The 23496-nt window shown below is 38.9% G+C and overlaps 2 protein-coding genes across 12 annotated transcripts in view; one reads left to right on the forward strand and one right to left on the reverse strand.

Moving 5' to 3' along the window:
* The window catches only part of AASDH (aminoadipate-semialdehyde dehydrogenase), a 34941-nt gene extending 26065 nt beyond the window's left edge, over positions 1 to 8876 (forward strand). For 10 of the 11 annotated variants that reach the window (XM_007115942.3, XM_007115943.3, XM_028491818.2 and 7 more), the window contains 5 exons: positions 708 to 1503; positions 4177 to 4340; positions 5558 to 5680; positions 6514 to 6645; positions 8094 to 8876. In XM_007115942.3, coding sequence (XP_007116004.1) covers positions 708 to 1503; positions 4177 to 4340; positions 5558 to 5680; positions 6514 to 6645; positions 8094 to 8483 — 1605 coding nt within the window. In that variant the 3' untranslated portion in view covers positions 8484 to 8876. The remainder of the gene's footprint in view (positions 1 to 707; positions 1504 to 4176; positions 4341 to 5557; positions 5681 to 6513; positions 6646 to 8093) is intronic. The other variant, XM_007115941.4, reaches the window with a different exon arrangement.
* A 5899-nt stretch (positions 8877 to 14775) lies between these two features.
* CRACD (capping protein inhibiting regulator of actin dynamics) overlaps positions 14776 to 23496 on the reverse strand; it is a 41072-nt gene continuing 32351 nt past the window's right edge. Inside the window, 3 exon segments of the mRNA XM_055085959.1 lie at positions 14776 to 17456; positions 19451 to 19613; positions 20267 to 20457. Coding sequence (XP_054941934.1) covers positions 17296 to 17456; positions 19451 to 19613; positions 20267 to 20457 — 515 coding nt within the window. The 3' untranslated portion in view covers positions 14776 to 17295.

Below are 23496 nucleotides of genomic sequence, written 5' to 3' on the forward strand. Positions count from 1 at the left end.
GTCAGTCAAGTGCAGTAACACTTGTCAGAGTTGAAAAAATAGCCGAATCTTGCTGTACCACAATCTGTGGTATAAAGGCTTAACATAATTATTCCAGAAGAACTTTCAGTAACAACATGTATGTTTCTGCTTAAGGGAATTTATATATATATATGTATATAACAATTAAAAACTTATTTTAAAAAATATATATTTTATGACCTATGATTTACAGGTCAGTATACTTAGATAAAATTTAGAGTTTTCTAAAGGGTTCTAACAAGAGGATGTAACTGTACAGTCTTGTCTGAAAATAGAGGCTATCTAGATAAAACTAATATCCACTTCATTTTTAGATTCTTGGAAAATAATTTCGGTTTATGTGAAGTTAATGAAAATAATTATTCCCATATTATAGAAATAACAGATATTTTTAATATCTGATATTAAATCAGGTGTTTTTATAATTCCATTCCCTATTGTATGGGTAGGGAAGTATAATTTGCAGTTCTAGGGTAGTTTGTGACAAAATTGGTAGCATAATGATGGTCTGCTTTACTATACAGAAAATAATTTTAAAATTTAAGTGTTAAAAAATTTATTTTGTGTGTGTTTTGTGTTCATCTCATTAATGTAGTTACCATCATGTATATATTACCTTTAACTGCTGAATTCTTTTGGTTTTAGATCTTTAACTTCACCATATTTCTCACTTCTCTAATCTGTAGTCTGTTCTGAGTCTCTCAGAAGACCCTTTGAAGGTTCCTGATGAGTCACTCTTCTTAAATAGTGGTGGAGATTCTTTGAAGTCCATACGGCTCCTCAATGAGATTGAAAACCTTGTTGGCACATCAGTACCTGGGCTTCTGGAAATTATTCTTAGCAGTTCTATTTTAGAGATTTACAATCACATCCTTCAAACAGTGTTTCCAGATGAAGATCTGACATTTAGCAAGAATTATGCCACAAAAAGAAAATCCAGCGATGTTAATCAAGAAGAAGCCAGTGGAAAATCTTTACATCAGGAATCTGTCATGCCTTTAAATCGTGACAACGAAATCAATGCTTTTATTGCACTGAGCCGAGGGAGTCAGATTTTGTCTCTGAATACTACTGGGTTTTTAACTAAGTTGGAACATTGCCCTTCAGCCTATTCTTCTGATTTAATTTCACAGACTAACATTCAAAATATGAAAAGCTTAAATCCTCCAGCTCTTATTGGGAAGTCAAAAGATATGTCCTGTATTGCAAAAGTTTCTGAAGAGGAAACATCTGTGATGGGGGCTGAGAAAATGGAGTTTCATGTGAGGTGGAGGTCAGACACAGGCAAATGTGTGGATGCTTCACCTCTGGTTGTAATACCAGCTGTTGATAAGTCATCTGCAACTGTGTACATTGGCTCCCATTCTCATAGAATGATGGCAGTTGATCTTTACTCTGGAAAGGTGAAATGGGAACAGATTTTGGGAGATCGCATTGAATCCTCAGCATGTGTATCTAAGTGTGGAAACTTTATTGTAGTGGGTAAGTTTCTGAATTTGAGGTTTATAGAGTTAAATTTAATTACCATATGATAAGGCTAGTAGGGCCAAGTTAAATTTAAAATACCTATGTATAGTAGGTTTGGTTGCTGTCAAAGAATAATAGTTAGCTACATGCTGATTCACAGTGTGGGCCTTGGGTCAGAGTTTCTGGATTTGAAGCTAGCTCTAAAGCTGTTACCAGCTCTGTGACCTTCAACGAGTTGCTGAACTTCTTAGAACTTCAGTTTTCTTATGAGTATATGGGCATAATAAATAAAACATGGTGCTGCATCACAGATTATCCCCAGACTTAATGGTTTAGAATAATAAACATTTATTTATTTATTTATTGGGATATAGTTGCTGTAATAAACATTTATTATCTCACAGTTTCTATGGGTCAGGAATTTAGGAGGGGTTTAGCTGAAAGTTCTGGCTCAGGGTTTTTCATGTGGCTGCAACCATCTGAAGGCTTGATGAGCTGGAAAAATCTGCTTCTAATATGGCTTTCTCACATTGCTGCAAACAGAAGACTTCGGTTTTTGCTGGTTTTTGGCAGGAAGCTTCAGTTTCTTGCCACGTGGGCTTCTCCATAGGCTGCTTGAATGCCCTCACAACATGGAAGCTAACTTCCCTCAGAGTGAGTGACCCAAGAGAGTGATTGAGGAGGAATGCACTACTTTTAGTGTCTAAAGTTGTATACCATTATTTGTGCTTTATTCTGTTATTAGAAGAACATCATTAAGTCTGGCCCACACTCAGAGGGAGGGGAATTAGCTTCACCTGTTGAATATCTCTGAGTATCAAAGAATTTGTGGATATATTTTAAAACTACCACAATAATCATAGAGCTTTTGAGAGGATTAAATGAAATAATTGCTTGTGAATCCTTTAGTACATTGCTAGGGACAGACTAAGTGCTCAAGGAATAATAGTTAACTACATGCTGATTCACAGTGTGGGCCTTAGGTCAGAGTTTCTGGATTTGAACCTAGCGCTAAAGCTATTACCAGCTCTGTGACCTTCAACAAGTGTTAGCTACTACCTTCTTCTCAGTTTCATTAAGGTGTAGGTGACTTTTACTTTACAAAGATATGGGGGTCTAGGCATAATATCTCCTCAACTACCACTCTCTTTTTACCCCCCAAACTACATCAAGTTTTACTTTACTTTACTCATGGCATCTGTTTACCAAAGCTTTTCAGACTAAGTGCTTAGGAATATATCTCCCTACTTATGTTATCCTGGCTAGAATCTACTTGAATCTGAGTTTGATTCTTCTGTATTGGAAAACCTACATTTTGAAAATTATACTACAGGAAACTTCAGTTATACATGTGAATGATCATGAGTAATCCCTATCCATGAAAGTCAGCTCATTGAGGTTACTGTTTGCATTCCAAGTGTCTAAACCCAAAGCCTCTGGCACATGGTGGTCACTTAGTACTTTTTTTCTCTTTTTAAAAAAATTTCCAGTTTTATTGAGATGTAATTGACATATAACATTTTATTAGCTTAAGGTATACAATATAATGTTTGATATATGTGTATATTGCAAAATGATTACCATAATAAATCTAGTTAGCATACATCACCTCACAGAGTTACAATTTTTTTCTTGTGATGAGAACTTCTAAGATTCAGTCTCAACAGTTTTCAAATATACAGTTCAGTGTTGTTAACTATCACTTAGTACTTTAAATATTTGTTATTAATATAATATACAGTAAAACCCTTTTCAGTATACAGTTTTATATTTTGACAGATACATACTATCATGTAATCACTACCACAATCAAGAGTCCACCGCTCCAGGGACTTCTCTGGTGGTGCAGTGGTTAAGAATCCGCCTGCTAATGCAGGGGACACAGGTTTGATCCCTGGTCCAGGAAGATCCCACATGCAGCGGAGCAGCTAAGCCCGTGTGCCACAACTACTGAGCCTGTGCTCTAGAGCCCATGCGCCACAACTACTGAAGCCCGCACGCCTAGAGCCCATGCTCCACAACAAGAGAAGCCACTGCAGTGAGAAGCCCGTGCACTGCAATGAAGAGTAGCCCCCGCTCCCCGCAACTAGAGAAAGCCCGTGCGCAGCAACGAAGACCCAACACTGCCAAAATAAAAAAATATATATATGCATATAGTAGCACTTCACTGTGAGCATTACATGAGTTAATAGATATAAAATTCTTAGAGTAGTACCCTTCACAAGGTAAAAGGTCAATAAACATTTGGTCATTGTTAATGTTAGCTTTTCTGGAACACCTACTATGTACTGGGCATTTATCCTAATTATCACAGTAACCCTGATGTAGATGTATCCACATTCAACAGAAAGATAATCTAGGCCCAGCGATGCTAGGTAATTTGCCCAAAGGATGGCCATGACAAGATCTGAATCCAGGTCTGTCAAAGCCTCTTTCTGCTGCAGCATGCTCATGTTCGTTGTTTTCCTGGTAGTGAAGCACTTTATGGTACTTTTAAAATGTAAGGTGTACCTACTAAATAGGTTTTTTACACAAATGGTTGCTGCTTTGCTGAAATGTAAATCGAGCCAAACATAGAGCCTAAGTACACATGAAGAACATCGAATATATATTGTCATGGTTTAAGCCAAATAATTATTTTCCAGTGACATATCTAAATCTTATCTTTTGTATTTTGTTTCCCAACAGGCTGTTACAATGGGTTGGTTTATATTCTGAAGAGTAATAGTGGAGAAAAATACTGGATGTTTACTACTGAGGATGCTGTCAAAAGCTCAGCAACTGTGGATCCAACCACAGGACTTTTTTACATTGGCTCTCATGACCAGCATGCATATGCTTTAGATATATATGTAAGAATTCACTTCATCAATTTCATACCATAAGCATAAATAGAAGAGTGTGAAGCTATCAGGTAGTGGTGACTAGGGGAGCAGGTATTAACTATTCCCAAGTTTGTGATCTGGGAAGATTAAGGGGTTAATTAATTAACAGCCATAATATCTTAAGACAATTTTAACTTCCTTACCAAATTTTCACAAATAAATTTGCTACTCAGTTTTGAAATATAAGGAACGTAGAATGCCATCTTGACAATAGAGAAGAATCACAAAAATATCAATAAGAACTGATTACATAAAATTTTTAAATTTAAGAATTATAAAATTAAAAAGAAATAAGTTGGGAAAAGTTTTTGAAACAAGTGTGACAGAGTTAAAATATTTATAAGGATAAATTAAGAGCAAATACAAATTAATAAGAAAAATATAAAGGTCCAGATAGAAAAATAAACAAGGGATATAAATGCACAGGACCCCAAAGAAGAAATAGCTAGTAAATGTATTTAAATATTTCATATGTTTAAGAATCAAAGGAATGAAAATTTAAAACTTTGATATAAAGAAGCAAATGTTATTGGATTAGAGGGTAGCATTAAATGCTGATGAGAATGGTGGGAGGTAAAGCCTTCAAGGAAAACAATTTGACCTTAGGTAACAATTTCATATCCTTTGATTCAGTAACATTCTTCTAGGAATCTATCCTGGCAAAATAATCAGAAACATGGACAGATATATGCATGAAGATGTCTATTTCCAAATTGTTTATAACACCAAGCAATTAGTTCAAGACAATTTTCAATGATAAGGTAGAGAGAGAAATTATTTTGTGTTCATATGGGATATGATCCATTAAAGTAATATTTAAAGAGTTTTACAAAATAAGTGAGCTAAATTAGATACAAAGTGTATGATATTCAGAATGATGATCTCAAGTATATTAAGCTGTGTGTGTGTGTGTGTGTGTGTGTGTGTGTGTGTGTGTGTACCAAAAAGATCACAAGGGAAAATGCTAAAATATTAACAGTGGTAATCTCTGGGTATTGGCTTTTGTCATCTTTTTATACTAACTTGATTCTCCACAGTAGGTATATATTATTTTTATACTAAAAATAAAAATTAAGACATAACAGGAGGGACAGGATATGTATATTTTGTTAATCACCAGCAGAAACCAATTAATTTGCTTTCTTTTTCTTTTTTTTTTTTTAAATTTGCTTTCTTATTTGCAGAAAAAGAAGTGTGTTTGGAAGTTGAAATGCGGAGGAACTGTTTTTTCTTCTCCTTGTTTGAGCCTGATTCCATATCACTTGTATTTTGCTACACTGGGAGGACTTTTACTGGCTATAAATCCTGTAGGCATAAAAAAATATTTATTGATTTTATTACCTATTTTTCTTTAATTTTTTTTTTTGCTTTGAATTCTGAAAATTTGAAGTAGATTTCAGTTAGATATAATCCATACATTACTGAACCAGAATTCATTAAAAATGACTGACATGAAGTATAGAAAGAGAAAAATCTAAGTTCTGTGTATGTCTTTTATCAATTTTTTATTTTATTTTTATTTTTATTTTTTGGCTACGTTGGGTCTTCATTGCTGTGCATGGGCTTTCTCTAGTGGCAGAGAGCGGGGGCTACTCTTCATTGTGGTGTGTGGGTTTCTTATTGTGGTGGCTTGTTGTGGAGCACGGGCTCTAGGCGCTCTGGCTTCAGTAGTTGCAGAGCATGGGCTCTAGGCGTGAGCTTCAGAAGTTGCGGCGTGCAGGCTTAGTTGCTCCGTGGCGTGTGGGATCTTCCCGGACCAGGGATCGAACCTGTGTCCCCTCCTTTGGCACGTGGACTCTTAACCACTGCGCCACCAGGGAAGTCCTGTCAATTTTTTAAGTTGGCAGACTGTTCTCAGTCCTGTCAGGAACTTCGTGTCTATTCTAAGGATGGAGTTTATGTGCTAGTTATTTCTTTCTGGTTTTATTGCAAGTATTTATCTTAGCATTCATTAAGTAGCACTCATTAATTTTATAGCTGTGTATATGCGTACTAGCTTCATTTATAATGTCAGCATGCCATTATAGCATTTTCTGGTGTTTATAGCTTTACCTCTGGGAGATTTATGAGTTAATTTTATAAAGGGTAGTTGATTCGTAGAATGATTTAAATGCTGTGAATTGCTTTTTGCCCATGACAGGCCACTGGGAAGAGAGTTTGGAAACATTCCTGTGGAAAGCCACTCTTTTCTTCTCCACGGTGTTGCCTACAGTATATTTGTATTGGCTGTGTAGATGGGAATTTTCTCTGCTTTACTCACTTTGGAGAACAGGTAAAAATTTCTAGTTCTGTTTTACTTACATTTCTCAAAGGCATAGTAGCTGGTGACAACTGAAGTAAAATTTTAAACATTATTCGACCCATTGTGTTGAAAGCTAATTCTATTTTAATTGTCAAACCACGGGTTTTTAAATTTTTGAATGACGCTATAATAGATTTAAAAGATTCTATCCAAACATTGTTTTACTTTTGCCATTCTCCTCTCACAATTTAAAAAACGTTATCAGTTTTTAGCCAACTTTATTGTAACCTCTATTCCGATTGTGAACATTGAAATAAACTCCTGCTTTTTCTATGAAAACCTAAATCTGTTACATAACCCAATTTACATTGTATGGAAGTTCCATCTTCAACTTCATGATCGGCAGGGTAGGCTCCTTCTGAGTTATAATAGGTCTTTCGTTGGGATAATAATCTCTACTTCTTTACCCATAAGTGACTATGGCACAACTTCTGTGTTTTTGATTTTGGGGATTATTTTGTGGACTTGAGAGTGTACTAGCTCCAACATAAGTTAGCCCATTGCTGGCTAGAGTTGACTCTGGGTGCTTTTTATTCTACATTCACCCCTCATAGCCTAGCAGTTTCTTTTGTTCTGTGTGACAATTACTTTGTGATGAAATCTTTTATTAAGTTCACTTAATATTTTTTATTTACAAAGTAATTTGAATATATTCTCACCTTTGGATTTCTAAAAAGAAGGAGCAAATGCTATTACCCCTTTTTTTACCTTTTCTGAATGAACCAAAGAAAGATTAAAGTGATTTTGTCCAAGTCAGGGACAGAATTGAGATTACAAATCATATTTCATGAATATACCCACTCTTTTTATTTTGCTTTTACTATACTGCTATTACTATGGATTTGTAAACACTATCTTAGACTTATGTTTTTTCTTCCTTGTGTGTTTTCTTTAAAATATGGCTGACAGGTTAATCTGCCGTATCTTTGAAATAAGCAAACAGTGCATATATCTACAGGGTAAACACACAACTCATAGCTCTTTGTTTAAAGCTTTAAATTATTGCACATAAACTTTTCCTTTCAGCCTACTTACCCCCTTATTCCTCCATTAGGAGACCAGAATAAGATACAGTTTTTAATAAGATACAGTTCTTAATAGTTTTTTCTTTGAAATAAGTGTCTCTGAACATATTAGTAGTAACTTTTGAATGGGGTTCGAAATGAATTTTACTTCATAATATCATGCATAGCGGTAATTTATGTAATAAGGACACTGGTGGGTTTTGTGCTAGATTTTACCATTGGGACAGAGGTCTAATCTGAGGGTGCTACTTTTGGGAGAAAGCCATTATTTTCTCTATGTATGGTTACCATTCAGTAGCCTGCGTCTCTCACATTTTATTAAGAATTTCAAAAAGCTTTACAGAATTGTTGAAATGAGATGAATGAATTATTTTTGCCTTTATCACCCTTCAGATTTGGCAGTTCTCTACCAATGAACCAATCTTTTCATCCCCATGTACCTCAGCATCAGAGCAAGAAATATTTTTTGGTTCCCATGATTGCTTTATCTACTGTTGTAGTATGAAAGGTCACCTCCAATGGAAATTTGAAACTACTTCAAGGGTGTATTCAACACCATTTACTTTCCATAACCACAACCATGGCAATGAAATGTTGCTGGCAGCAGCATCCATTGATGGGAAGATATGGATCTTGGAATCTAAGAGTGGAGAGTTGCAAAGTGTGTATCAACTTCCTGGAGAAGTTTTCTCTTCTCCTGTGGTCTGGGAATCAATGCTTATTATTGGATGTAGAAATAATTATGTTTATTGTCTGGATTTATTGGGTGGCAATCAAAGATAATGAAGTACAGTCCTTGCTAGAATATATATCTGTGAGATGTTTGAAAATATTTTACATTATGGAGCATGTGGATAGTCTTATTTTATGTTAAAGATTATATTTTGTTTAAGAAACTTGTCTCTTACACTTTTTTGGAAAACAACTGTATTTTACTTCCTATAGGAGCAACAAATGCTTTTAAAAGGAATTATAGAACAAAACACATCAATATGTTAAGTGACAGTTTCTTTTAATTAGGCTACAGATGTTCTACTTGGTTTTTTATAAAAGACTTCTGGAAAAAAAGATCAGAATATACTTGGTGGGTTAAAAAATTAGTCTGTGATGTAATACACCATTCACTCATTTATATATACTGAGATTCATAACAAAAGATTTTCAAAGAAAGGATCTATTTATCAAATTAGTTTCCATAATTTAAAATTTTTTATTATTATTTTTAAAAATTTATTTATTTATTTATTTATTTGGTTGCACCAGGTCGTAGTTGGGGCAGGCAGGCTCCTTTAGTTGTGGCTCGCGGGCTCCTTAGTTGCGGCACTGGCCTCCATGGTTGTGGCTCGCCAACTCCTTAGTTGTGGCATGTGGACTTCTTAGTTGTGGCTCACGGGCTCCTTAGTTGTAGCATGTGAACTCTTAGTTGTGGCATGCATGTGGGATCTAGTTCCCTGACCTGGTATCGAATCCAGGCCCCCCTGCACTGGGAGCAGGGAGTCTTAACTACTGTGCCACCAGGGAAGTCCCTGTAGTAGTCTCTTATGATCTTTCATATTTCTCTGGTGTCAGTTGTAACTTCTTCTTTTCCATTTCTGATTTTATTGATTTGGGCCCTCACTCTTTTTTTCTTGATGAGTCTGGCTAAAGGTTTATCAATTTTTAAAAAATCTTTTTGAAGAAGCAGCTTTTAGTTTCATTTTATTGTTTTTTAAGTCTCCTTCATTTATTTCTGCTCTGATCTTTATGATTTCTTTCCTTATACTAACTTTGGGTTTTGTTTGTTCTTTTTCTAGTTTAGATGTTAGGTTGTTTGAGATTTTTCTCATTTCCTGAGGTAAGCTTGTATTGCCATAAACTTTTCTCTTAGAACTGCTTTTGCTGTGTCCCATAGATTTTGGATCATTGTTTTTCATTTTCATTTGTCTCCAGGTATTTTAAAAAAATTTCCTCTTTGATTTCTTCAGTGATCCATTGGGTTTTTAGTAGCGTATTGTTTAGCCTCTACGTGTTTGTGTTTTTGCAGTTTTTTTCTTGTAGTTGATTTCTGGTCTTCTAGCATTGTGGTCGGAAAAGATGCTTGATATGATTTCAATTTTCTTAAATTTACTGAGGCTTGTTTTGTGGCCTAGCATGTGATTTATCCTGGAGAGTGTTCTATGTGCACTTGAAAAGAATGTATTCTGCTGCTATTGGATGGAATTTTCTAAATGTATTTATTAAGTCTTATGTGGTCTAATGTGTTATTTAAGACACAGTGTTTCCTTACTGATTTTCTGTCTGGATGATCTGTCCATTGATGTAATTGGGGTGTAAAACTTCCCTACTATTATTGTGTTACTATTGATCTCTCCTTTTATGTCTGCTGGTATTTGCTTTATGTATTTTGGTGTTCCTAATGTTGGTGTTTATATATTTACAATTGTTATATCTTCTTGAATTGATCCCTTGATCATTATGTAGTGTCCTTCTTTGTCTCTTCCAACAGTCTTTATTGTAACATCTATTTTATCGTATATAAGTATTGCTACTTACCATGGCTTTCTTTTGATTTCCATTTGTGTTCAATACCTTTTGCATCTCTTCACTTTCAATCTGTGTATGTCTTTAGATCTGAAGTGAGTCTCCTGTAGGCAGGAAGGCGGGATATATATGGGTCTTTTTTAATCCATTCAGCCACTCTATGTCTTTTGATTGGAGCATTTAGTCCGTTTACATTTAAAGTAATTATATGTATGTTCTAATTGCCATTTTGTTAATTATTTTAGGGTTTTTTTGTAGGACTTTTTTGTTCCTTTTGTTCTCTTGTGATTTGATGACTATCTTTAGTGTTATGTTTGGATTCCTTTTCTTTTGTGTATCTATTATAGATTTTTGGCTTGTAGTTACCATGCGGTATTTATATAGTAATCTGTATTTATATATGATTGTTTTATGTTGTTGATCTCTTAATTTCAAACACATTTTAGCAATCCTGCATTTGTATTCTCCTCCCCGCACAATTATTATTTTTGGTATAATATTTTACCTCTAATTGTTTTGTGTATCCCTTAACTGCTTATTTTAGATATAGATGATTTTACTACTCTTTTAACCTCCCGGCTAGCTTTGTGCATGGATGATTTCCTACCTTTACTGTATGTTTGCCTTTACCAATGAGTTTTTTCATTTCATAATTTTCATTTATCTAGTTGTGGCCTTTTCTTTTTCATTAAGAGAAGTTCTTTAAATATTTCTTGTAAGTTTGGTGGTGCTGAACTCTTTTAGCTTTTGCTTGTCTGTAAAGATTTTGATCTTTCCATCAAATCTGAGTGAGAGCCTGGCTGGGAGTATTCCTGGTTGTGGGTTTTTTCCTTTCATCACTTTAAATATGTTGCCCTTCTGGCCTGCAGAGTTTCTGATGAAAAGTCAGCCGATAGCTTTATGGGAGTTCCCGTCTATATTATTTGTTGTTTTTCCTTGGCTGCTTTTAATATTGTCTCTGTCTTTAATTTTTCACATTTTAATTACAACGTGTTTTAATGTATCCTCTTTGGGTTAATCTTGTATGGGACTCTCTGTGCTTCCTGGACTTGGATGTCTGTTTCCTTTCCCAGGTTAGGGAAGTTTTCAGTTATGATGTCTCAGATATGTTCTCAGTCCCTTTCTGTCACTCTTCTCCTTGTGGGACCCCTATAATGAGAATATTAGTGCACTCATTGTTGTCCCAGAGGTCTCCTATACTGTCCTCATTTCTTTTCCTTTCTTTTTTCTGTTCAGCATCAATGATTTACACTACTCTGTCTTCCAGCTCACTGATCTGTTTCTCTGTATCATTTAGTCTACTGTTGATCCTTCTAGTGTATTTTTAATTTCAGTTATCATGTTCTTCATCTGTTTGGTTATTCTTTATATTTTCTAGCTCTTTGTTAAAAACTTTTAATTTTCAATCTGTGTATCCATTCTTTTCCCAAGTTCTCTGATCATCTTTACAATCACTGCCCTGAGCTCTTTCTTGGGTATTTGCCTATCTCCACTTCATTTAGTTTTTCTTGTGGGGTTTTATCTTGTTCCTTCATCTAGAACATGTTCCTCTGTTGCCTCATTTTGCCTAAGTTGCTGTTTGCATTTTTATGTTTCTGGTAGGTTGGTTATGTTTCCTGACCTTGGAGAAGTGGCCTCCTGTAGGCGACGTCCTATGTGTCCCAGCAGTGCATTCCCCTCTTATCACCCAAGCTATATGCTCTGGTGGTTTCCTGCTATGAGGGCTGTGTGGGTCCTTCTGTTGTGGTGAGCTAACTATGTGGGCCATCTGGTAGGCTTGGCTGGCCCCTGTTCAGGTTGGTTGCTAAGCCCTGCCCTATGCAGAGGCTGCTGGCCACTGTTTGGCCTGACCAGGTCACAAGGTGGCTGACTGCAGAACCCCAGGGGCCCCAGGGCTAGTGCTGGCTCATTGGTGGGTAGAGTCAGGGTCTAGAAGACACCAGGGCTGTTGCCCATCCTATGGTGGGTGAAGCCAAGTCCTGGGGTTAGTGCTGGTCTACTGGCAGGCAGAGCCAGGTCCTGGAGTCTGGATACAAGGCCAATGGTCCCAGAGCTGTTGTCAGATCGCTGGGGGGAAGGGGGAGGGGCTGTTTCTGACACAGTTGGGTATGGGGTTTGGGATGTCCCAGAGCTTATGTTGGCCTGCTAGTGGCCAGGGCCAGGACCCAGGCCCAGATAGTCCCAGGACATGGTCTGGCCTACTGATGGGCTGGATGGGTCTGCAGCCTGTGGGATTGTGGTTTTCTTGCATCTGTTGTCTGCGCCCTGGTGGCTGAGGCTGGTCCAGAGGCTAGAACTGGCTGCCTGAACAGCATGGCCAGGGCAGGGCTGGGTCTTGGGGCTAAAAACCAGAGGGAGGATTCGACAATGGCCCTTGCCAACACCAATGTCCATGTGGTAGAAGGAACTCCCAAGAATGGCTGCCACCAGTGTCTATGTCCCCAGGGTGAGCTGCAGCTGCCTCCTGCCTCTTTAGAAGACTCTTCAAGATCAGCAGGTAGGTCTAACCCAGGCTTCTATCAAATGACTGCTTTTGCCCTGGGTCCTGGAACATGTGAGATTTTGTGTGTGCCCTTTAAGAGTGAAGTCTCTCTTTCCCCCAGCCCTCTGGGACTCCTGAAAGTAAACCTTACTGGCCTTCAAAGCAGAATGCTCTGGAGGCTTGTCTTCCTGGTGCAGGACCCCTGGGCTGGGGAGCCTGATGTGAGGCTCAGACCTCATAGTGCCTTGGGAGAACCTCTGCAATGTAGTTATTCTCCTATATTTGGGTCTTCCTTCCAGGGGTATGGGACTTGACTATATCACAAATCCTACCCTTCTACCCATCTTGTTGTGTTTCCTTCTTTATGTCTTTAGTTGTAGAAGATCTTTTCTGGAAAGTTCTGGTCTTTTTCATCAAAGGTTATTCTGCAAATAGTTGTGATTTTGGTGTGCCCATGAAAGAAGGTGAGCTCAGGGTCTTTCTATTCCACTGTCTTGGCCACTCCCTCCAGAATGAATTTTTAAAAGAATATTGAGTCTCTTGCAGAATTACAAAGAGGGCTAGAGCTATAAACAGCCAGAAACAATGAATGCCTGAAATCATCATATCATTTCGGCCAGAAGACAGCTGCTGTCCTTGAGGCACTAAATGCTTACCTTATGGCTGACCCCACTAACGCTGGACACTGTTTCCTACCACTGCCAGACTTCCTCACAGTCCCCCCATCTTTTGGTCAGTCGCTCCCAAACCACAGTCCCTTCCAATTTGAAGTGAAACATGTTGTTATGCCCATGAGAGAGTATAGGAAGGCACCTAACAGGCATTTCAACTGTGGTAGGAGGTGAGTGCTGCCCTCTACCAAGACCCACAAGGTAGAGATTTCTGCAAACACAGAAAGGGGATTGAGGCCATGGCTGGCCCAAAAGAACATATCTTCTGCCAGGTTTTAGACCCGTGCGGATTCATCTTTAATGTATTAACCACCTGGAGCTCTTGCTAAATGCACATTCCAATTGAGAGGGCTGGAAGGAGGGGGGCTTGGCTTAGCCACACTGGAGACTGAGGCAAAAGGAAAAATCAGTAATACCGACCCTGTCTTTATTTAAAATTTTGATATTTGTTCATCATGGAATTTGCGTTAACCTTGATTTTTAAAATATTGCATTAAAATAGCATTCCTCTTGATTACTTGGTTTTTTGGCACCCAAGGCAAGTGCCTTGCTCACATCACTCACTTTGCCCTTGTCTGGCCTTGTGAGTCAGTAGGTCTGGTCTGCGGCCCTAGCTGCGTTTCTCACATGCTCTCGGCTTGTGCCCATGCTGTTGTTCCATTGCCCACACTTTGAGTAAAGAGGTTGTAGGATCATTTTGTCTGAGATGCCAGACCATTCAATTCCAATTTAGGATTGAGATAAACATTTTATTTGTCCCTACTCATTATTTTTCTCCAAAAAACATCTAGTTAAAAGTATAATAAGGTACCATATAAAATGCCTTGAGATTTTTCTTTCTCAACAAAAGCTGTATAAATACAAGCTTTCTATAGATGGTCATTGAAATCAGTAAAAACTTCAGCTTGAAATTCCATCAGTGCTGAAGATCTTGTGGGTATTTTTATTGAAAGATTTTTCCTTCAGTAATGGACATTTTACATTAAAACTTTATACAACCAAAATCTCAAAATAATAATAAAATCACACTAAGGTGTTTTTATTGTTAAGTCCTACTTCATTTTATTGTTGATAAAAATATTGCAAGACACTTGTAACTCTAATGTTTCTGCTTTAAAATAAGCAATTAAAACTAAACATCACAAGAAGAGACAATGAATACATACTACAATTTGCTAATAACTGGCTAAAATGATAATTTAATAGTAATTAATGTATAAGAAACAATTGCACTTGAAAAATTAAAAAAGTAAAGAAAAAACCTCTAGTTTTGTAATATGTCTTATGAACAGAGGTTAATCATCTATAACCTTGCCAGGAGAAGTGTATGTTTGTTTAAATTAAAAAAAAAAAAAAAAAGCTTGTGTATTTAACAACAATTGCACTTGAAAAATTAAAAAAGTAAAGAAAAAACCTCTAGTTTTGTAATATGTCTTATGAACAGAGGTTAATCATCTATAACCTTGCCAGGAGAAGTGTATGTTTGTTTAAATTAAAAAAAAAAAAAAAAAAGCTTGTGTATTTAATTAACAATCATTCATTTCTTTTAAGTCTTGAATTTTTTATACGCTTTATAGAATTTCCCCCGTAGTTTGTTGGTCAGAAAAGACTGCAACACAACTAAAGCAAAATAACACTTCATTGGTATTTAGTGCAAAGTAGGAGTAATTTTTACATGAAATATTAAACATGTAGCCTTTAGAAGTTGTTGGAAGTAAGTGCTATGACTTATTTCCAGTATACTTTCCTCAGTATACTCTTAAAAAGATTTTGATGGAAATTGTTTAACTGAGATATTTCTCCTCCTTTGTATGGGATCAGTGGTAGGTAAGCCAGTACAGAGTTGACTTGTCTACCATTCTTTGTTAATGATCTGATTTATTCACTTGTTCTCTGCCATTACTGTGATATTATTCAAAGCTGACAGGATGACAGAAAAAGACAATGCAGAAGAATTAATGTAGCAGTATAATTCCAGGGCTCTAGGTGGAAAGATTCCTATTCAGAAGTGTTATATTAGTTAGGAAATCACTGAAACTAACAAATGTCTACATATTTGATTTAGAAATGAACATCACTGTGGAAAACATGCAGTGGAATATTAATTGCTTCTCATAGCCGTAAAAAAATTAACGTTCCATTGATTCTTAAGTCTGAAGGTCCACTATATATAATATTAACTCCAACTTGCAAAAGTACAACTATCCACTTCACCACACATGCCAGCTGCTACCATGAGGCTGAGCCGTCGTTTCCAGAAAGAAAATGCCTTGTATATGGTAAATAACTTTGCTGTCATCCTTTCTTTAAGGTACGTAATAGTGTAACAGCACACTGTCTATTGAGTAAGCATAGAGGAAAATGACACTAATAAAATACTAATGTGTTTTTGTAGGAGAGGAAAAAAGGATGTAATTCCTTCCCCTGCTGCACTAGGCAAAGGATTTGTACTTAGATTTTGAAGTCAGGATTGAAGAAAAAGGTAATATGCCGACACCACGAAATGTAGGTTAGTACCAGCAATGTGTGGGTTTGCTGTATGTCTGTGTGTCATGTAAAGCAAATTTAGGGAAATAAAAGTGAATATATGTGGCTTTTAAATTGCCAAGTCCTTTTTTTATCACGTGTATAACAACAAGGCCACTTAAAACTCTGAGATGTTTTTAAAGGTAGCAAGGTGAATGCTCTACATTATAAATGCTATTGAACATTTGACTCTAAATATGAATTACTTGATTATGGTAAAGAAAGAAACTTCCCACGGGAAGTCCTTAGTACAAAGGCTTCAAATCTTGTCTTACTGTTAACTTTCCCTAAAGATTTAAAAGATTTTCAGAGACATGTAATGTCAATAGACTCTTATACCCTGTAATAAATGGCTGGTTTGGGGGGTTGTTTGTTTTATTATTTTTCCTGTCTCACCTTTGCTGCTTTGGGTGAAATGAGCCTCCCCTTCAGAGTTTTAAAAACTAGATTACACTAGAAGCAGTGTGTCCCACACTTCTCAACCTCTGTGATATACTGGAAGTCATCTGAAGAGTTTTTACCAGAATATACACATCTGGCCTCATCCTCACAGGATCTCTGATGATTGAGTAGGTCTGGGATGGAGCCTGAAGTTCTTAAGAACAACTGCACTAGACGGGGATTCTCAGAGACAGAGAATTTGTAGCTGCTTCCTTTTTTTTTTTAATCAATCATTTTAAATAAAAATGTTCACTAGGAGCCAGCTGGGCCAAATGGTTAACGTGTCCTTGAGGAGAGTTGTGGTATAACGAGGCCTGTAGCTCAACAGTGCGGTAGAAGAGTCAATGGACTCGCTGTGTTACAGTTTCCTGTTGGGGCAAAATCATGAGAAGCAGACATGGGCAAAGAGTTGGGAGCCAGACTTTTACTTGCAATTCCCAGTTACTCACTGCATTCAGGCAAATGGGCACTCTTGTTTATATAAGATCCTTTCACTATTACTATAGAAAACGGTAGAAATCCCCAAGCACGTGGTAAATGGCTTGGAAAAAAGAAACAGGAGTACAGGATCAAGAAAACTATTACAAAGATTGGCAAAAGTACATGTTCTGAATGGTGTGTGGGGTGCATGTGTGTGGAAGGGCCATGGAATGGGTGTGGCAGGCTCTCGTGAGAAGTTCTCAGTCTGGAGATTTTGCTTCATGTGGTCCCTAGGACGGAATTCTCTTTAGAACTAGGAGGAGCTCAAGGCACCAGGACCTAGGGCTGTGCAAATACACTCTTTACAAGGAACACCGCCAGTTCAGTTTCTAAACATTATTTTAGAGCCTATAAAACATGCTGCTTTTCCCTAGCTTCGTTTCTTTCTTTACCTCATATAAAAAAATAAATAAATAAAAAGGGCAAGAGAAGAGCCAATAACTGGCAATAGGAATGGATAAGAGTCACTCTTTCTTTACTTAATAATCTGTGGACAGTCGCTCCAGGCCTTGGCTTTCCTTTTGGCCAAAGCCAGCCAGGCTGGTTCTGTTGACACGGGGGCAGCGTCTGGGGTAGAGAATCTCTTTGTGACTTCTTTCACCAGTGGTGCTGGGGGAGCCGAATCAGAGATCTCCACTAGATTGCATTTTGAAGGAAAAGGAGAAAGGAATAAGTCAGAGCCACATTTTGATTTAGCAGAAGTATGAGATTCAGAAAGGAAAACCCAGTGAAACACTGGGTATCTTTGGCAAGAAGAATTGGAGAAAGAAAGCTACGTGATCATAACTGTTACATACAGAATTACGGTGATCACAGTGCAGTCGATTCTAATTTCAGAGAATTTCTAGAAACCTAATTTTCTCTGTGCACAGAAGCTATGCCTGTGTGATAATAATAAGAGGTAAATTCTGTGATTCTAGGCATACATACAGCCAGTCAGTTTCATGAAGAAAAAACTTAAACCAAGTAGTCTGAAGTTTGAACCTGTTAGCTGGTGAGGTTGAAAGCTACCTCCTCTACCAGGCATGCCCTGGGTCCCTCCTCCCTCTGAGGCCCATGGATCCTGCCAGCTCTTATCACTCAGACTCGTCTATCAATTCCTTTGCATCCTATCACGATTTATCAGACCTTAGAGGCTTTGTGTGGTGAGCCTTCCCATCTTATCTTTGGGTCTATTGTAGGCAATGGCCTACAAAATACTGAAAAGACAAAAACTTAAGAAGGCTTGCTTTATTAAGGTGGAGCCAGCTCTGAATTGCATTAACCATTTGGTGCTTCTAAGAAATCAGGCAGACAGAGGTTGATCTCTTTGACTTTGGAGCTTTCACTATGCTGCAAGAATTCTCTCTTGACACACACCAATATTATGTTTAGAATCCTTAATTCCTGGGTATAAGATCAAATGAAATAATGCCCTTGGAGGTTCTTGAGAAAATGCTCCAAAGTGGTTTTCAAATATAAAGTTTTTTTCTCCTCACCAAATAGTAAACATAGCTTTAATAGTGAGACCTCGTTACATTTCCAGACCTCAGCTAGCAGGTATCCAAGGCATAAAAAAATCTTGGGTCCAGAAGTTGGGTGTCCTCCGAGGAACAGGGCTGCCTAGTGGGGAAAACAGATGCCCTAATAACCCCTGAGAGGAAGTTCTTTCAGACTCTCTATCCTCCAAGTGATGTGTAACACAGAAATAGTTACAAACATTATTGGATCATTTTATCTTTTAACAGAATAAAGAGGGTTTTTTTTAATGTGCATGTGTCTCCTATGTGTCATGAACATATAAACACTGCTGTTGTTAATTAACATCAAGGACTTAGAGCACAACAACCTTGCTCTGTAAAGTCACACCTGAGTCAGAAATTTGCTGTCTGAAATCATATCAGTGAGAAGGGACCACCCCACTTTTGCCTGGAGCATCTGAGCCACTTGGATGACCATGATTCAGAGAAACAATTTCCATTTCCAACTGAAGCAGAGCTCCAGGTAGGGGTTTTCCAATACAGCTTCCTCACATTTACCCTAAGTTTGTGGTGTCAAAGGAAACAGGCTCCTGAGTCCATGTTTCAGCTCAGGCTTGATATCAACTACTTTGCTTTGAGTCACTGCTTCATTTAAATTTTACCTAAATTTCACCCTTTCCCCTGAATCCTAATATAATCTTATCTCTTGTTTTGTTTAGAAGGTTCTTATGGTGTGCAGTCTTCCTTGCTGCAGGAAGTTAATAAACCTAATTTTGTTGGACTACAGGCAGTGGAGTTGGAGAGGGCTCATATCACCTTGTTAAAGGTTCAGGAATTTAACGAGTCACTGATATCACATTAGTAGCTTGAAATTAGCCGTGGTTGGGTGTATTTACACCACAGCAAATACTACAAATCAGAGGTCTCTCCCCTCCCTGAAGAACTGATTGTTAAACATTTATCATCACACCACTGATAGTGGGTGAGTTTCTGATGATCTTTATCAGATAAGCTTTTATCAGTGTCAGAGTTGATGAATGGGGTTATGAGACAGCTTGTGCTCTGAAATGCCTAAAATGCTGTGCTAGTTATGATGCTAGAGGAAATAAAACACACCTTAAGAAGAAAAACCTTTAAGTACGGTTAAATAGAAATGGATCTGTTCTCTACCTGTCACAGATGTAGGAAGAGTGTTGGCCTTTTTCAGCTGTTCTCGGCGCTCGAGCCTGGACGCTGCTGTCTCTGGCTTCTTCTCTTCTGGCTGAGCGGTGGACTTGTGCAGGGAACCAGCTCTGCTGACACTGCTGCTTCCAGGCTGCGGGCTGACACTGACCTGGGTGGACAGAAAAAGTCAGGGGGAGACTGACCATGCAAGGCAAGGCCTTGGAGGCGTCCACTGGCCAGCCCCCGCTCTCTGCTCCCAGAGGAGGGGCCAGACTGCACAGGGGAGCAGTGTGTGCTCAACCACGGAGCCGCTCAGTGCAAATGTCCCGAAGAGGGGATGTGACATACTTTCCCAGAAGAGCCCTTCAAATTAACTACACCGTCAGGGCCACAGAGCAGGATTCCTAATTTCCTCTCGACTCACTGCTCAAATAAAATGCTTTTTGTATTTCTCATATAACTTGTGTGAGCGGATTCTGCCAAATCAGGCTATCCTAAGAGCATAAGGAAACCAAATTTCTAACCTAAAACGCCTCCTTGTCTTAACAGTGGTCAGCTTATTTATTGCTCTACTGTCTTAAGTATTCTCCACCACTCTCAGCTAGCCTTGTTTTGTTATTGTTGTTGTCTTAAATCCTGTGAACTAAAAGAGCCAAGCTCAGGAATTCCCTGGCGGTCCAATGGTTAGGACTCGGCCCTTTCACTGCCGGGGCCCAGGTTCAGTCCATGGTTGGGGAACTAAGATCACGCAAGCTGCACAGCGCAGCCAAAAAGAGAGAGAGCCAAGCTCAGGAAAACAAAGCTGCAGAGTAAGCTACTTACGTTTTCTTTGGAGAGCTTTTCTGCCTGTTTGGCCTCCCTGGCTTGCTTCCTCTCCTCTCGAGTCGCCTGCTGCTCCCGAAACCCCTTCTGCTTTTGCAGTGCCAACGTTATCCACAGTGGCTGCGCGGTTTCAACTTTCTCCGCAAGTTTGGAGCCGTCTAAAGAGTGTCTGCTCTGAAGCGTCGGCTTTTCTGTGGGAAGAAAGACTGTGATACTGTGATGTACAGTAAGAAATACATATTTGGTCTTTGTCCCTGTTTCTGGCACAGAACTAAAACCCTTGCAGTTTCCCAAGTGATGAGAGCATAAAGGTGTCTTCTGTTCTGCTAATGAGGTAACTTTTGGAAAGCACCTAAAGATGGAGGTTGGTTGCCAATAGAACCAATCATGTGATTAGAGGGTTAGAACTATTAATCCCACCCCCAAGCTCTCGGGGAGGGGCGAAGGGTTGGAGGCTGAGTTCAGTCACCCATGGCCAATGATTTAATTGATCATGACTATGTGATGAAGCCTCCATAAAAAGCCAAAAGGACTGGTAAGGAGAGCTTCTGAGTTGGGAACACATGGAGGTGCTGGGAGAGCTTCTGAGTTGGGAACATATGGAGGTGCTGGGAGAGTGACGAGCTCCAAAAGCATGGAAGCTCTATGCCCCTTTCCCCATTCATCTCTTCCATCTGGCTGTTTCTGAGTTCTATTATTTATATATAAACATATATATATATATATAAACTAGTAAGTCCCTGAGCCCCTCTAGCAAATTAATTGAGCAACGTAAATTTGCAATTGGCATCTAATTAGATGGGGGCAGTCTGGTAGGACTGAGCCCATAACCTGTGCAATCTGGTGCTATCTCCACGTAGAAAGTCAGGACTGAGAGAATTGAGTTGAATTGACACCACCTGGTGTCAGAGAATTGGTTGGAGGTGTGGGCATCCACCCCCCACATCTCCCCAACAGAGTCAGTAAAAAATCAGATGTGCATTGAAACTAACTACTCACTTGTCTCAGTCCCACATCCCCTAAAACTTGTGACAGTCATCAGGCCATGAAATAGTCAACTATCCCTTTCTAACACAAACATGGTGCCAGTACCTGAGTGACTCCACTGGGTGGGAAAGTAATATCTTCGATCAGTGGGAAAAAAACAGGAGCATGTGTCTCCCCTCATAATGGAAGAAGAAAATAGTCTCAAGTGTCAGAAAACCTCAGGCCTACAGAGGACGCAGGTAGTTATTTGATTCATCGTCCTCTTTTTATTTATTGCTTTTTTAAATTTATTTTTTCAATGGAAACTTCTCCATGTCCCCACCCACCCCCCTCCATCCAAACAAGTGGAATCCCAACGTATGAAAGAGGAAAAGGGGACACTGCTCAGCCTAGTGGGGCTGCTGAGGGCACCAGGACTCTGAGGAACACAGTGGGAAGCTGCAATTTTGGCCCAATGCCCTCATCTTTGTTGTTTTACATTTTTATTTATTTATTTATTTACTGGCTGCACGGGGTGGCCTGTGGAACTTCCACGACCAGGGATGGAACCCGTGCCCCCCGCGGTGGAAGCACGGAGTCTTAACCACTGGACCACCAGGGAAGTCCCCAATGCCCTCATTTGATAGATGTGAGTACTTGGGTCCGTAACCATCAACTGCAGTGACCACGGTCACCCAGCAGTTAGTGCACGGGCTGAAGCCTGAGCCTAGGACTTCTGACTTCCAGTCTGTGCTTTTAATGTGGTGGACTGTCTTGCCTATGCAACTGGGGGCAACAAACTTCCCAGGTAGATGGGGTCAAACACTGAGTAGTAACTGGGCTCTGGAATCGAGCACACCTGGGTTTGACCTTATGTGACCTTAGAAAAGCTACTTAACCTCTCCAAGCTTTCATTTTCTAATCCATAAAATGGAGATGAGAATGGCACATGCCTCATCAGGCTGATGTGAAGATTAAGAGGTCCTCGGTATGAAAACATTTAGAATAGTGCTTGGCATGTAGTAACCGCTCTACAAAAGTGAGTGTTCTTGTTATTTATGTCTGTGAGCCAATGATCCCCATTCCCCTTCTACTCCCCAAGTAAAAATTATGCGCTTTTAGAGATAACCATTCTGGCATTGGCATTGAATCCTTTACTATCTCCAAGGGAAAGGGCCCATTTCTAGTCCTGTTCTTTGAAACCAAACGGAAGTCTACACTTTGATCCAGACCTTACCAAACAGGGCTTTCAGTTAAGTGAACTTCATATTGAGGAGAAAGAACCAAAATAAGTTCGAATTGGGAATTCAAGCACAAAAATTCAGGCAGATCCTTAATTTTCTACAACTCTTAGATCTATAATGCTGTACAAAGAATTCATATAATGAGCCTTGTGAATTGTAATATTCCTAATCAAATAAGGATTCAGTTATGATCTAACATAGGAAAGAAAACCGACACATTTCAGAAGTATTTTTCTAAAAAACTAAAACTGAAAGGAGTTTTTTTTGGCGGTACGCAGCCCTCTCACTGTTGTAGCCTCTCCCGTTGCAGAGCACAGGCTCCGGACGCGCAGGCTCAGCGGCCATGGCTCACGGGCCCAGCCGCTCCGCGGCATGTGGGATCTTCCCGGACCGGGGCACGAACCCATGTCCCCTGCATCGGCAGGCGGACTCTCAACCACTGTGCCACCAGGGAAGCCCCTGAAAGGAGTTTTTGATTAGTTTACCAGAAAATCAAAAAACATTTACCACTTTGAGCATTCTGCTTAACTGAGAAGCTTTACATACATTGGAACGAAATGAGTTTCACCTTTTTACTCAAGGGCTGTGTAACACCTGTGTGTAAAATGGCTAAAAACCAAATTCCCCAGATCTAAGTGATTTCCATTTAAAGCAGTTATGTAAAAGAGAGTCTCACCTGAACTTGCTTGGGAAGGTCATTCAAGCTGCAGGCCAGTTTCCTGCCAACAGCTTTGACTAGGTTTATCACAAGGGTCGACATACCTTTAAAGCATAATTGCCTAAACTTACAGTTGACTAAAATAATTTGAAAAGATAAATCTCTAGCCAGATTTTTATCTTCTTAGATCTGTAGTTTGAATAGTACATCCTGGAGTTACGGACCAGACTCTTTGAAAGGCTGTAACATATGTATTAAGGGCCCAACAGGTCTGGATTGTAGTTGGGGATCAATAAACAGAAAACAGGGGCTTCCCTGGTGGCGCAGTGGTTGAGAGTCCGCCTGCCGATGCATGGGACACG

Source organism: Physeter macrocephalus, chromosome 7, assembly GCF_002837175.3.
Source record: "Physeter macrocephalus isolate SW-GA chromosome 7, ASM283717v5, whole genome shotgun sequence".
NCBI lineage: Eukaryota > Metazoa > Chordata > Mammalia > Artiodactyla > Physeteridae > Physeter > Physeter macrocephalus.